At 49.7% G+C, this 13,684-nt stretch overlaps 1 protein-coding gene across 3 annotated transcripts in view; it reads left to right on the top strand.

The window, feature by feature from the left end:
* Positions 1-13,684, top strand: part of RNFT2 (ring finger protein, transmembrane 2) — a 27,873-nt gene extending 14,189 nt beyond the window's left edge. Inside the window, exons 7-10 of one of the 3 annotated variants that reach the window (XM_040648240.2) lie at positions 5,890-6,039; positions 9,486-9,551; positions 10,585-10,686; positions 11,624-13,684. In XM_040648240.2, the coding sequence (XP_040504174.1) occupies positions 5,890-6,039; positions 9,486-9,551; positions 10,585-10,686; positions 11,624-11,905 (600 nt within the window). In that variant the 3' untranslated portion in view covers positions 11,906-13,684. Of the gene's footprint in view, positions 1-5,889; positions 6,040-9,355; positions 9,552-10,584; positions 10,687-11,582 lie in introns of those variants that run through there. The other 2 variants (XM_425298.8, XM_025155602.3) reach the window with 2 other exon arrangements.

Here is a 13,684-nt window from a genome sequence, read left to right as displayed (position 1 = left end):
CCCAGGTTCCAAATTAGCCTGGAAAAACAGAGATGCCAACAGAGTCTGGGACTGCAGTCAGGCTGGAACATGGAGAAAGAATAGTGTGTGCATAGCAGGAAAAAGCAGCAGAGAAAGGAAAGTAACCCAAATCAGAGTCAGATCTTGTACCTCTGCACTGGGGTTTGGGGGAGAAGGTGGTTAATCTGTAGTTAAAGATGTCCCTTCACCCCCAAGAGCTGTGTTGTACCCTTCAAAGCTCAGTGCAAGTTTTAATGGCAGCTGGGCTGGCAGTTTCTTTGGGGGGGGGCTTGGCTCCCACCCTGCATGTTGAAGGCTGTCCATTAAAATAAGCAAATAAGATCATTTGGTTCAATGTAAAATGAATTACAGTAAATTAAACTGCAGGAGCCATGTGGCCGGCAGCGGCATTGTTGTGTGCACATAAATGGCAGCTTTTCATTTTCACTGGTAAGGAATGACAGCTTGAGGGGGGTGGAATTAAAAATAAGGAAATAAATAATAAAAAGACATTTGCCAAAGATTTCCGTTTAGGAAATCCCAGGTGCCTGCAAGTCTCCCATCCCCTCCTCATGGTGCTGTCAGCAATCTAAGCTGATATCCTGGGGAGCGAAGAGTAACGTGGGGGTGGGGTAGAGAAGGAATAGCAGGACAAAAGAGCTGTGTGAGAACCTGAGATATACAGGGGAGAACGGCACACACCGGGGACACTGTTGTCCAATGGTGAATAAAAAGGGCCCTAAGTCAGAATGTTCATTGCATGTTCTGTACAGGTGCTCAGCCCAGTTACAAGAACACCAGGGAAGCCCAGAGCTGCACGTCCAGAAGGCTGGAAATTCACGGGGAAAACAGTAACATTTGTTGAAAGCATAGCATGAAATTACTGTTTGAGTAAATACTTGTCTATTCTGCTTGAAAGATGAATCTAGACATTGCAGATGAGTTTAAGTCCAGGGTCATACTAGCATTACTCATGTGAGGTTTGTTCTATAGACTGTTCAAGTTGCATCATTGGCAAGTGTATGAACTAGCACTGCTGACTCCTCACTGCAGTTCTGGGAATGGTTGCATGTTCATTTTTGGTTGGTCAGTTTTTTGTGTTTAGTCCTGATTGGCTTTTTTTCTTTATGTACCATCTCAGCAGATTTGGTTGGAAAAAACTCAGTCTGTGTGTGAGCCATTCTTCACGTAATTTTGCTCTCTGACTTTGGACCAAATACCCTTTTCAGATGCAGCCTAAGTTTTCTGGTGTAGGGTGGTTACAGCTCTATTGTGGAAACTGGCTTAATTTAGAGTAGCCCCGGTGCTCTCCTATGTAAGAACGGAGCATGAGGATGTCTGTAGTTATCATGGCACCACCTGTTTCTGTCTCTGTGAACAGCCCTGTATAATTAGACAATTACTGTAAGGAAAACCAGCACAATGGTTAGGGTTCCAGCAGTCTGCTTCCATTTTCCATCAGAGCTCAGCACCGTGAGACACCATGGTTCAGAATTTTGGGACCCAGCCTCTTGCTGGTCAGACTGACCCTTCCTTAGGCACACAGATGACTTGCACGTGCAGACTTGTTAAGTTCCTTGAACACCCAGCTCCTCTTGCACACTGCATTCCTGTAGAACAACTCGTCATGTAGAACAGGTCCCATTGGATCATGGGGGAGGAAGAGCAGCTTGCTGCTGCCACATCAGTTCCTCTAGGCTGTGGCCTCTTCCAGAGACTGGGGTTAAGAGGAAAGAAGCCCCTCTTTCATCCTAGGGCTGAGCATGCATGAAACATTTAATGAGAAGCTGGTGTAGTACCTTTCTTCATCCTAGTGGAAAAGAATTATTGCTTGGAGTGTTTGTGTCCTCTGGATGCCGTTCATCAAAAGCATGGAGGCATTGAAACAAATTGCACAAGTACTGGGAGTAGGAGCATGAGTGGTGCGGTACAAAGAATATCCAAGTATGGTCTTCCTGTTCCTTGTCTGTGTGAGAGAACACTGCACTGCTCCTCTGGTGCCACGGGAGGTCTGATGGTTCTGTAAAGACCTCCCTCCTGCAGCTGCTTTAAGAGATTTGTTGAAGAAAGAAAGGAACTAAAGCATAAGACTGAGTGCTGTGAAACTGGGACTCTTCCTTCTCCCTAACAGGCCCTGAAAGTCACTGCTGCTAAACTTTAAAGAAAACAGTACTCTCAAGCACCTGCCAAGTTTAACTTCCCAGTTTAAGCTATCTGAGGTATGGCTGTCAGAAGTGCTGTGCACTAACCATGAAAATCTCCTCGTCCTTCTAGACCCGCTTTGGAATTGCTTCTCATTAGCCTTGAATGGATTTTCACCAGCATCCTCCATGTCACAGTGCTGTTTACTGCTCCTTCCTTAAACAGGCAGAGTGATCTGAAATCCAAGCAGAGTCTGCTCTCCTCTGATCCAAGCTGCCAGCAGGTCTCGAAGTGTTTCTAGCGTCTTCCTGCCTCAGTATATGTCCCAGTGCTGCTGGCAGCAGAACAAGTGAGACTTGGAACTTCCCTTGAGTGCTAATCACAACTTACAGTTGCCTCATTGCAACTTCTCTCACTTCTTTTACATCCCGTTTTAATTCCGGGCGTAAAGCCTTCGCATGCCTCTCCATTTCCTTCTGTGGAAGCACATGTGCGCTTATGCAAAGCCTTATGTCAGACGAGAGCCCAAAGTCAGTGCTTGGTTAGGGGTGTGGGAATTAGCATTGCTTCTGCAGCTGTAATTGCCCCCCTTTGGTATATGTATATTGTGATTAATTTTTTAATTATGTCATTTCATGTTGTTTTTCTGTAAGACCTCTTCATCCATCAGCAGATGTGGTGTGCTGTACCCCACAGGGCTTAGATTTATACTGATAGGACAAAGGGGAATGGTTTTAAACCGAGACAGGGGAGGTTTAGGTTGGATATGAGGAGGAAGGTTTTCACCCAGAGGGTGGTGACACACTGAACAGGTTGCCCAAGGAGGCTGTGGATGCCCCATCCCTGCAGGCATTCAAGGCCAGGCTGGATGTGGCTCTGGGCAGCCTGGTTACTGTGGTCCTTTTCCAACGCAGGCCTTTCTATGATTCTGTGGGTTTCCACGAAATAAGAGCAATCACCTGAAGGAGAAGCAGTGCTTGCCTTGCCTCCAGTCATCATTCCAAAGCAGATCTGTGTAGGAGCAGTAGTTGTATTCACGCTTAATAGAACACATAATTCTTAATATGGATGAAAAATAGCAGAAGTTCAAGATTTCACACAAAGTGTGGCGGGGAAAAAAAATATTCAGCTCAGAAAACTTCAGCCTAGATAGCCAAGAAATAACAGAGCTGAAGAGCAGAAGGCAGAAAGGAGCACTGAGTGCACTTACAGATGATGGGCGCTGCCTGCAGCTGTTTCCTGCTATCTGAAGACTGTTCTGCTGCTCAAGTTGTGGCTAACAACCTTGTTTTTTCTAAGCTTCTGGCTCAGAAGACCACACTTATCCTCAGCACGGCCCTCTGCAGAATCACTTCCATTTCCTCAGCACTTCCCCTAGCTTAGAGAAGGGCTGGTGTTGCACTGCGATGCCTGACAAGCTCTATCTGTAAACATTTACCATAGCACTAATTCTCTTCTCAGTGCTGTTCTGCTGTCTTTGTGCTGCTCACCCCTCCTGTGATGGCTGAGCTACCAAAGGGCCTCTCCTCGGGGCTGGGGGGTGGTGGGAACATGCACAGTGCCTCAATTGGAAACCTCCCTGTGCTCTTGTGAGGGTGCTAAGCAGTCCTGGTGCACCGCACGCTGCAGGTTCACATCGCAGCAGGGAGGAATTAGTGAAGCTTTGTTAGGGCTCCAGGTTTTGTGGCTGGAAAAGCTGGAGTTTTGTCACTCCTGGCACGTTCGTTTCAGGGTCCCACAGCCACTGACCCACCTTCACGCGGTGCTGTGGGCTCAGCTGCTTCAGGGTCCCAAAAGCTTTGAGGGAGAAGAGTTCCAGCTTCACCCTGATTTCAGGCTTCAGAGGACGGATGGCCCAAAATCCATCTGATGCAATGGGAAAGCAAGCAGTGACCCGGCCCGGCCCGGCCCGCCAGCGAAGCGAGGCCAAATGAAAGATGCTGAGCCCGGCAGGAGGACGGAGGAGAGGAGCAGCTGGCAGCCTGCAGCTTGCTGGTGGCTTTCATCAGCGCTGGCTGAGCAGGGGGAGGTGGGGAAGCGCCTGTGTGAAGGGAAGGAAACGGCAGCGCAGCCATCAGTGGGCTGCGACCCTCTGTCACAAAGGCTCCAGAAATAACCCATGGTGGTGCGGAGGCGTTGGGCCCTCCGTGCTAATTTAATACGTGGCTTGCGTTCAGGCCCACGGGTTGTCGCCGGTACGTTTTTGCTCCGTGATGCCACCTGGGATTAACGAGGAGGAGGGGGTGGGGGAGGAAAGGAGAGGAAGAAAACAGCCCAGGTCCGTTAGCAACTGCTGGTGTGACCTCACTCCCTGTCCCGGGGGGGATATGAGATCATGAGAATGCCAGAGCTCTCCGAAGGATTCGATTTGCCGGTATGGCCGCCGAGTGATCTCATCCCCAGCCCCGGGGAAGGGCGCTGCCTGCCGCTGTCCTGCTGGCGGTGGGGGTTCAGCCCACCCCACGCCTCGGCGGGCGGCTGCTGACCCGGGCTGACATCACCGATGACAAAGCTAACCCGGACAGCACAGCAGAACTGCAGGGGAATTTCCCCCTTCTCCCTGTTAGGATCGAACAGGGGCTGGTGTTAAAACGTGTCTGCGGTCTGCATAATGTCGTTACGCTTTAAGCGCGGTTCTGGGCCCACAGCTCGAAGTGACTCGCTGTGCTGTCAGCACTGCTCCCTCTTAGGCCCTGTGGGACAGAGCACAGATAGCTCCGTGTTGAGGCTGGGAGACCATCACCCCTTTTTCTACCTTAAGGTTCTCAGGAAGGTTTGCCTTGCTGCATTTGTGGCATTCAGTCCGACACTGGGATGAAGTTTGCTTTAGCAACCCTTTCTCTGCACCTGCGGGCACAGCTCAGCCTTCTCCTTGTGGAGATAGGATTGCTTCACAGAATGTTAGGGATCGGAAGGGACCCTGGAAGATCATCTCCTCCAATCCCCCAGCCAGGAACACACGGGTAAGGTCACATAGGAGCGCCAACGACTTTGTTGCAGTTATTTTGCATTTAGCAGACAGCATCCGTAGCAATCCCATAGTGTGCTGCGTGGAGACTTCCCTGATCTCTGGTTCTGAATCAGAGAAACAAAGAGATAGGAAAGGGGAAGGAGGAGAGGAAAATCTGGCACCTAAGAGTGTAACGTGCCTTGATGGTTTTTCAGAGCCTGTGTACTGTCGCCATTCCAACACGTGAGTGGTGAGGGAAGGAGACTGGCAAGTAGACAATTCGATTCTTTGGGATGATCTGCAAAGCCATCATGAAGATGGTGTCACCTTGCTTTTAAGTCTCTGCACCTTCAGAAGATGTGTAGCATGAAAAAGACCTGTCTTGTTTTCCTTCTCTCATTACTGATAGTATTATATATACTGATAGTATACTATATATTATACGTACTGATAGTATTTTATATACGTAAAGCCTGTAAACCTTAACCCCTACTGCTAACATGCTGTACAGACATGCAAGAAGATATACACCCATAACCTGCTCTAAAAGCTCCAGATTCACAAATGTGAAATGACAGTTGGATAAGTGAAGGAGCGAGAGGAACACGAAGAAACACTGCAGTTATCCTTTGTAGGCACTGGGTTAGGTGGCCACAAAGATAACTGCATCTCATGAGTCCTTGCATGGGGTAACAAACTGCACGGGTGAACACAAGTCCTGTATGCTTCAAGCCTTGCACCTCTTAAATGTTCTTCTTTGGATTTCCTGATACTGATCACCTATCATTTTTTTACAGGGGAAGTTTTATCTGGTTATTGAAGAGCTGAGCCAGCTGTTCCGCTCCCTCGTCCCCATCCAGCTATGGTACAAATACATCATGGGAGACGACCCATCCAGCAGTTATTTCCTGGGAGGGATCCTGATCATCCTGTACAGCCTCTGCAAGGTGAGCAGCACCTCACTAATGAGCAAGAACAGAGCCAGGAGCACAGATGGGGGGGAGAAATACACCTCTAGATGTTGCCATCGCGAGGCAGGAAGGGAAGCTGCAGCAGCTGGGGACAGCCCTGTGCTTCACTGCCAGAACATTCTGCTTCAGCACTGTGTGGGCATCGGTGAGCTGGAGGGAGATGTGTGACTGCTCAGGCAGTGTTGCATCAGGCTGATGAAGTCATTGCTGCTCTCTAATAGTCTCTATTCTGTGAAGGCTAGCAGAGAATGACAGCGGAGCCGTGGGGGGCCACTATCAGAAGAGAGCTTTGCTGTCTCCAGGCTTATAGATTCAGCACTACGAGGGATTGCTGCAGTTAAATGTTTCTCCCTGTCTTGTGAGAGAGAGCAGCTATTCTGTTACACACAGCACTGAGTGCAGCAGGCAGATTAAAGGGCTTCCAGGTCCTGCCTGGAAAAACAGGCAGTTCTGGCCCCATTCTAGGGGCTGGCATCTCTGAGACAAGTCGAGGGTCTCGGTGACAGACAAATGCAACTGATGTTTGCTCAAAAATAACGAGGCACAGAGTCTGCCTATACAACCGTAAGTGAATGGGTGTGACTTTATGTCACAAACCTGAGGTCTAGAAGTAGCTGTAGGTCTCGTTATGTCGGGGCAGGGCAGCAGCTGAAGCAAACAACAGATGCACTGTTATTTATTCCCCTGAGAAGGTGCATGTAAGTCTGGCTCGCTGCAGTGCTGATGTTCTTTGCAGCATGGGAAAAAGGGACTGCGGGACTGAAGAGCTAAGAGGAGTGTCTGAACCTAAAGAGCTGAGAGCTGGTGGGTTGCTGAACCACGTAACAGTCAAACGATGGGTCTTAATCTGAGATGTGCCTGCAGCTGCAACTATGCATAGTAGAGGAGTGGGACATACAGCCCCTGCTGCCAGGGCAGGCAGAAGAGGCAGAGGAGGTCGTGGGAATCTGTTGTGTCCAAGTCAAGGCAGCATGCTGCCAAAATAAGGGACACGTGATGTCCACGTGATGGACGGAGATGTCATTGTGTGAATCTCCCCTGGGGAACCCCTTGCAAGGCTTTCTGGCTTTGTGGGGGTCAGGTAGACAGAGCACAACACAGGGACAGACTTCAAGTCATCTGTCTGGCATCCCTGCTTGTGCAAGGGAAGAGACACCTGCAGAAGGGCAGCTGTCCTGCACTTCTACGTGCTATTTCTCTCATCTGGACAAGTCACTGTCCAAGAGCATTGTGGCCCACCTGCTCCTGCAGGGAGGGGAGCCAAGCAGAGCACAGGTGGAGGGACAAGGGCCTGTGTGTCCCATGTCGGTGTGTGGCAGCAGCTCAGTACAGCACATGTGGCCAGGTTAGGAGTAGACCTGTGCCTATTGGAGACTTTGGTTGGAAATGAGAGAGAAGAGCAGGAGTAGTGGGAGCACACCCCCAGTGCAGGTCACGGGATACTAGGTACGTGCATCCCATTTACTATCACAGGAGTTGCAGGACTCATGCCTTGCCTGAGACACTGAAAATATACCCAAAGGAGTTCACATTAGCAAAGCCACAAACCACATTAGAAAAACCACAGAAGCCAATTTGGCACTCAGACCTTCTGTACGTCTGGCAAAAGGCCAGGGCTTGGCTGGGGCTGCGTCCCCTTTGCCCACACAGCGCACAGTGGGAGCTGTCTGGGTGCTCTGACCAGACCATGTCAATGGAAACCTCTGATTTTTGTTTGTAAATAAGGCATTGAGCTCTTATAGTTCCCTATCCTGAACAGAAGCACCGACTGAGGGTAGGAGCGATGCTAGAGGGAACAGTGACCATGTGGTGTGACAGTGTTTGCTTCGAGTTCTGTCTCAGGCATGTACTCTTCAAACTAGCAATACTACAGCTGCTCTTCTATTGACAAGAGAACACTCGTTGGCTGTGAACCCGATTTACAATCCACCTGCTAGAAGGATGATGGGTGCAGCATAGGCTTCAGTGCATAGGATGTGAAAGAGACTTGTAGGACATGCATCTTTTGGGGGTACAGGAAACTGGAGGAAAAATAAAGGAGGGGAAACAGGCTGGAAGAACAAGAGACATCAGAGCCAGAGCAAAGGCATTCAAAGTCACGTTATAAGCAAAGCAACCAGAAAAGGCTGTGGGCTGTGCTGTGGGAGGGAGCTGATCCCCATCCTTGTTAGAGGAGAAAAAATCTGTAGCAGTCGGCAGCCTCAAGTGCTAGCTGCTGACTGGAAGCATTACTGGAAGGACCCTGGGAGCTCTTTACGTGCTGACTGGAAGCATTATTGGTGCTTTCATTTGATTCCACATCTATTGCACGATGATCTCATTGGCATTCCCTGCAGTGAGCCCACTTAATCATGCTCAGAAGAAAGCCAAGCCCAGGCATTTTGGTGCCTCCGTGCTGCTACTCCGCTGCCACTCCACACCTTCTGCATCCCTGCCCTCCAAGCTCCTCCGCACCCAGCTTAGAAATGCAAGGGTCCTGTTATGACATCTGGCCTTTCTCTTGGCTAATGCAGAACTGTTCTCTGCCCAATTATTTCTTCTTGTCTAGTTCATAGAGCCCTGGCAGCAGGTAGGGAAGATGGCAAATCAGATCAGGTTTTCAGCTGTTTTCCCTTTTAGCAGTAGTGCTGTGTCTTCACGTGCCAGTGTCTCCTCTCTTGCTGAGCACGTATATGTTTGTAGGGAGCTTATTGTCCATCCCGTCCCCCACTGCTGCACTTCTTTGCCAAGCTGATAATATCTACATCTTTCAGTCTCTCCTCAGAAATCATTTTCTGCAGCATTACTTTCTGCCCTTTTCTGAAGCGTGGATGCTGGGAACTCATTCCCTTCCTGGCTTTTAAGGTTTCTTAAGGCGAATGGAAGCAAACCAGCATCAATCCTGCTTCTCATTCCTCAGGCCTTCCTGCCCTGGTATTTAATCACTGCACTCCTCCCCAGCTGGACAGGCAATCCCCACTCCTTCCCTCCTAACACCGGCTGGGCCCTGCAGTCCCAAGCTGTGTGGCAGAGCCGTGCAGCCCTGGAAATCCTCTTTTCCCCACAGGCTGAGGAAAGCCATTTCCAACCCTTCCACATTGCCCTCCCTCTCTCTCAAGCTGACAGCGGTGTTTTCTGGCCTTATTTCTGGACACCCTCAGTGCTTAGGATGGGAAAGGGTCCGTATTAGGGTGGGCTCATTACCCTACTGCAGCGCTCTGATCTCTGCTACTCCTTCTGCCCTGCAATGTCCCTGAGCTGTAGCCCACTGCTGCACTGTTGGTTTTCATTTAATGCATTTCATAACCTCCAGGGAACGTTTTCAGCACCACTGTTGCTTAGGATCTTTGCTCCCTCCAAGGATCCACACGTTTCCTGAGTCTCTGAGTTGTGTACTTGCACATGTCCTGAAAAATACCTGCTACCAAATGTCTTTGTTGCAGTCTTTTGACATCTGTGGTCGTGTGGGAAGTGTCCGGAAAGCTCTGAAGGTCCTTTGCACCCCACAGGTAAGAGGTCATCTGTTCCATAGGTGGAGCTTTCTTACTGATGAGTGACAGAGTTGAAAACAGCTCAGTGTATCAGAACTGCAGAATCAAAACAGCGCGTTGTCTGTGGCTGGGTAAGCCAGCATCCCTCATTGGGGAGGCTGGGAACCCGTTCTGACATCTGCCCCGTCCTGTTTGTGATAGAGAGGCTCCTGGAAGCCTGGCCTGCCCAGTCTGAGTGGGAGCCCTGCATAGCCAGGGTTTACCCACCCACACAGAGCTTCACAAAGTTGGCAGCGCTTTGAGCTGCAGTGCATGGGAAAGATGTTAAAGCAGCGGATGCAGTGCCTGATGTGTGTTGCCATTCAAAGGGATGCTGCAGCACACGGAGATTGCCCCCGGCGTAGTGCTACACAGTACTGATGTTCAGATCTGCTGCAGTCAAACACTGTGATTTGTGTTCTAAAGTGTTAAAACCAAAGATGTACAGGAAAGGAATGTAACACAGTGGAAGTTTGTTAGAGTTCGCCTTGCTTGTCCTGTGAGTTTGTGCTGGGCATTTCTCCTCAGCATGTTTGCATTCCCCTTATGATAGTGTTACAGCAGGAAAAGCAACATTTATTTACCTTCCAGATCCCTAAAAAAGAAGTGGGACACCCCTGGGTGCTGTTGTTACCCTTCTCCCGTTGTCTGACTTGCTAATAGTAACGCCTCCCACCATCTAAACACCTCTGCAAATGATGCTGAATTAATCCTTTCAGCTCCCTGTTGAGCTCATTAAATTTCATTATCATTACTTCACAAGTGGAAATGCTAAAAGATGGAGTTGGCTTGAGGGGGGGGGCAAAGCAGAACACGGGATGCCAGACTGCCCAGGTTCTGCATGCTGGTTCCCAAACCTCTCTTCCCCACACACAGTGGAGTACCATCACTTTCCTTCCCATGTCATGCAGGAAATCTGAGTGTGAAAAGCACTGCGTGTATTCTCCAGCACAAACCAGATTATCTTCAAACCTTTTCACAGTGGTTTTTTTTCCCCCATTCTTCCTAACAGACCTACGGGGCCCGTGCCACCAGCCAGCAGTGCAGTGAGGCAGGGGACATCTGTGCCATCTGCCAAGCAGAGTTCAGAGAACCTTTGATCCTTATGTGCCAGGTAAGACCCTGAGCTTCGCACATCGCCTTCCCCTGATGGCATTTCCACAGCTAGGGAGAGGCACAGCCAGCCTAGACAATTCTGACAGCTCTTGCTGGGCCTATTGGATACAGGATATCCACTGGATGTATATATTGGATATGTGTTGGATATAGGATATCCTATTTGATATATCCCCTTCTGGATAGCCAGTGATTCACGATAGCTGAGCCATATGAACTCCACTCCGTAGGGTCTGATTACAGCTCTTGAGATGGAAAAGATCAGCCCTGCAGCCCCAGGATTCCGCTCTGGTAGTCCAGACCTTGGATCTGGAATGAAAGATGTTTTTATCTGACCCTTGGAGAGATGGCAAGCCAATAAGCGCACTGAACTGCTAACAAGTTAGCAGGAGACTGGGGCTGTGGAAGCTACTGACCAGGACTAGGAACTTTGAGCAGAAACAAATGCTGTAAGGGGGAGAAGGAAGAAAGGAGGCTGTCTGAGCTAAGCAAACTAACCCAGTGCATTGAAGGTGGAAACAGGGCAAAGGAGAGTTAGGGTGAAAGCGTGTTTGTATTCTCAGTTATTTCATTAGACCAAATTTCTTGGGCTCTTTTAATCCTTTCTAGAGTTATATTAAGAGACAGAATAACATAGAATCATAGAATTGCTCAGATTGGAAAAGTCCTTAAAGATCAAGTCCAACCACAACAAATATCTCTACCTTTGGGCAAACTGGTGGACTAATGATGCTGGGATTTGCTTTTCCTGTCACCCAAGGACTGCTAGCTGGCTTCTCTTTCCCCACGAACCTACATGGTTTGCTGCCCCACAGCCATGCTGTGGGTGTGCACATGCAGTGACGAGCACGGATCTGCTGCCTGCATTGTGACGGTGCCCTTTTGTCTCCGCAGCACGTGTTTTGTGAAGAATGCCTCTGCCTCTGGTTTGACAGGGAGAAGACCTGTCCGCTTTGCCGCTCCGTCACAGTGGAAACCCTGCGTTGCTGGAAGGACGGCACCACCTCTGCTCATTTCCAGGTGTATTAAAGCCAACGCATATCAGAATGACCTGCATGGAGAGAAGGAGGAGCAGAACATCTGCTGACGCCATGCTGTTATGTAGTCACCTGCTTGTTCTCCCAGCGCTCTCTCTCCAACAACCGGTAGAACAGCAACTGTTGGTAGCCAGAAAAGTCATCCTCCAGGGCACGGGAGATGTGCTTCTGTTGTGGTGACCCCCATGCCTATGGTACGGCCAGGAGTTTTCCTTGAACTTACGTGGTTAGAAACTGATCGGTGTGTTTCCTTTTCCTGCCCTTTTAGTAGAGGTAAACACTGCACGTAGCAGGAGGGGTACAGCCGCTCCCCACTGCACGTGTGTGACCGGGGACACTGGAGAAAAGCTGTCCTTCTCTGGCTGTGACTTCCTTGAGTTTGTAACCTCACAGCGTTTCTCAGTTGCTGTTACATTACCTTTGAGAACTCTTCCAAACCACTCTTTAGAACCACGTTCCCAAGGACTGTTCTGGGGGTTGGAGTCGTCGTGTCCCAGCGGCTGTTTTGGTGGCTGATTCACAAACTGTGTGTGCTGTGTTGCCATCTTCCTGACATCTCCAGGAGCTCCGTGCTGGCAGAGTTGGAGCTGATGCTTTCTTTCCTTGGGAATGCTTTTCTTCCTTAGTTTTCATGAGGGGCTTTCTGATTTCCTGGCAGATGGGGAGAGCCGTGGGAGGCAAAGAGAGAGTAAAGTCAGGTTTGGTTTGAATTTAAGGTGCTAACCAGGCCAACCTCACAAGTGAAGGCACACCACGCTCCCCAGCACAGCCGCAGCGCTGATAGGATACTGCTCACTGCTTTGCACTCCAACCCACCTGGCCCCAAAGCGCTGCGCAGCACAGAGCCCAGATAGCATTGGTGCTAGCAGAAGGGCTGGGGCATGGGATGCAGGGCCCCTGCAGAGCCTGGCTGCAGTGAGATTTACCGACTGGAGGGTGGGATTGTATCGGAGCAGCTTCATTGCTCCAAGAGCCAGCCTGCTTCATATCCAAGCTGGACTGCCCACCTGAGAGGTGCGGGCTTCATTCTAGCAGCTCTACTTCAGAAAAAGCTCTTTAAGGAGACGCCTTGTGTTGTTAACAGGAGAATTAGCACTCTTCGTGTCTGAGGAAGAGGAGATTGCTGCAGTTTCCATCTCTGCTGAGCATGCTGCAGGAGCACTTGCAGGCAAATGGAGCTGCTGTTCCTTTGCCGGAGCTTTCTCCTTCGCTGCACAAGCTCTGCTTTGTGCTCCTTGCCCACAGAAGGTATCTCATTAGGCTTTGTGGCATCTTCTGTGCTTATTGCTATGGAAATGGCCGTAAGGTTACAATCCCACTTGAGTGAATAATCAGGAAGAGCTGTACCTGGGGGACATGAGCCTCTGCGCGGGCACTGAGTGCCGCCTTCCCCTCCTGCTGCGAAACTCCACGGGGAGAAGAATTAAAGCAAACAGCAGCTAATGGTAACGGGATTAAGGCTACACATTCTGTGGAAATAATGGTTAAGTATGGCTGGAGGAGAAAGGAGAGGCAGAGCGTGAGCAGGGGAGATAGCCTGCATCTGCTTTGAGAGGTACAGGGAGGAGGAATAGCCGTACCTTTCATAACAACGCACTTCGATTCATATCAGTGCATCCCATGGAAGTGGAAAACCAAGGCAAGGAATGCAGCGGCTCTCTCCAGTGGGAACAGACTGTCTGGGATGGGGATGGAGAGCTCAGGAGGGAGGCAGGCAGGGCTGTCAGTGCGCCCTGCAGTGCCGTTCTGTGCAACAGCCTGGTGCATGCCTGCAAAATGGGAACCGTGGACCATAGGGATGGGGGTAATAGGGGTGGGGTAACGTCTGTTCTGATCACAGCTCATGGAGTGTCTCAAACTTTAGAGCAGAAATAAAAACTGGAGACTTTTTTTTTTTTTTTGCCATTGAACAGTAGTTTTTCTTTTTTTTTTAATAAAGTCATTATAAATATGTACAAA

Source organism: Gallus gallus, chromosome 15 (genome assembly GCF_016699485.2).
Source record: "Gallus gallus isolate bGalGal1 chromosome 15, bGalGal1.mat.broiler.GRCg7b, whole genome shotgun sequence".
NCBI lineage: Eukaryota > Metazoa > Chordata > Aves > Galliformes > Phasianidae > Gallus > Gallus gallus.
The sequence above is the reverse complement of the archived record's forward strand: the minus strand, read 5'-3'. Positions and strand labels throughout refer to the sequence as shown.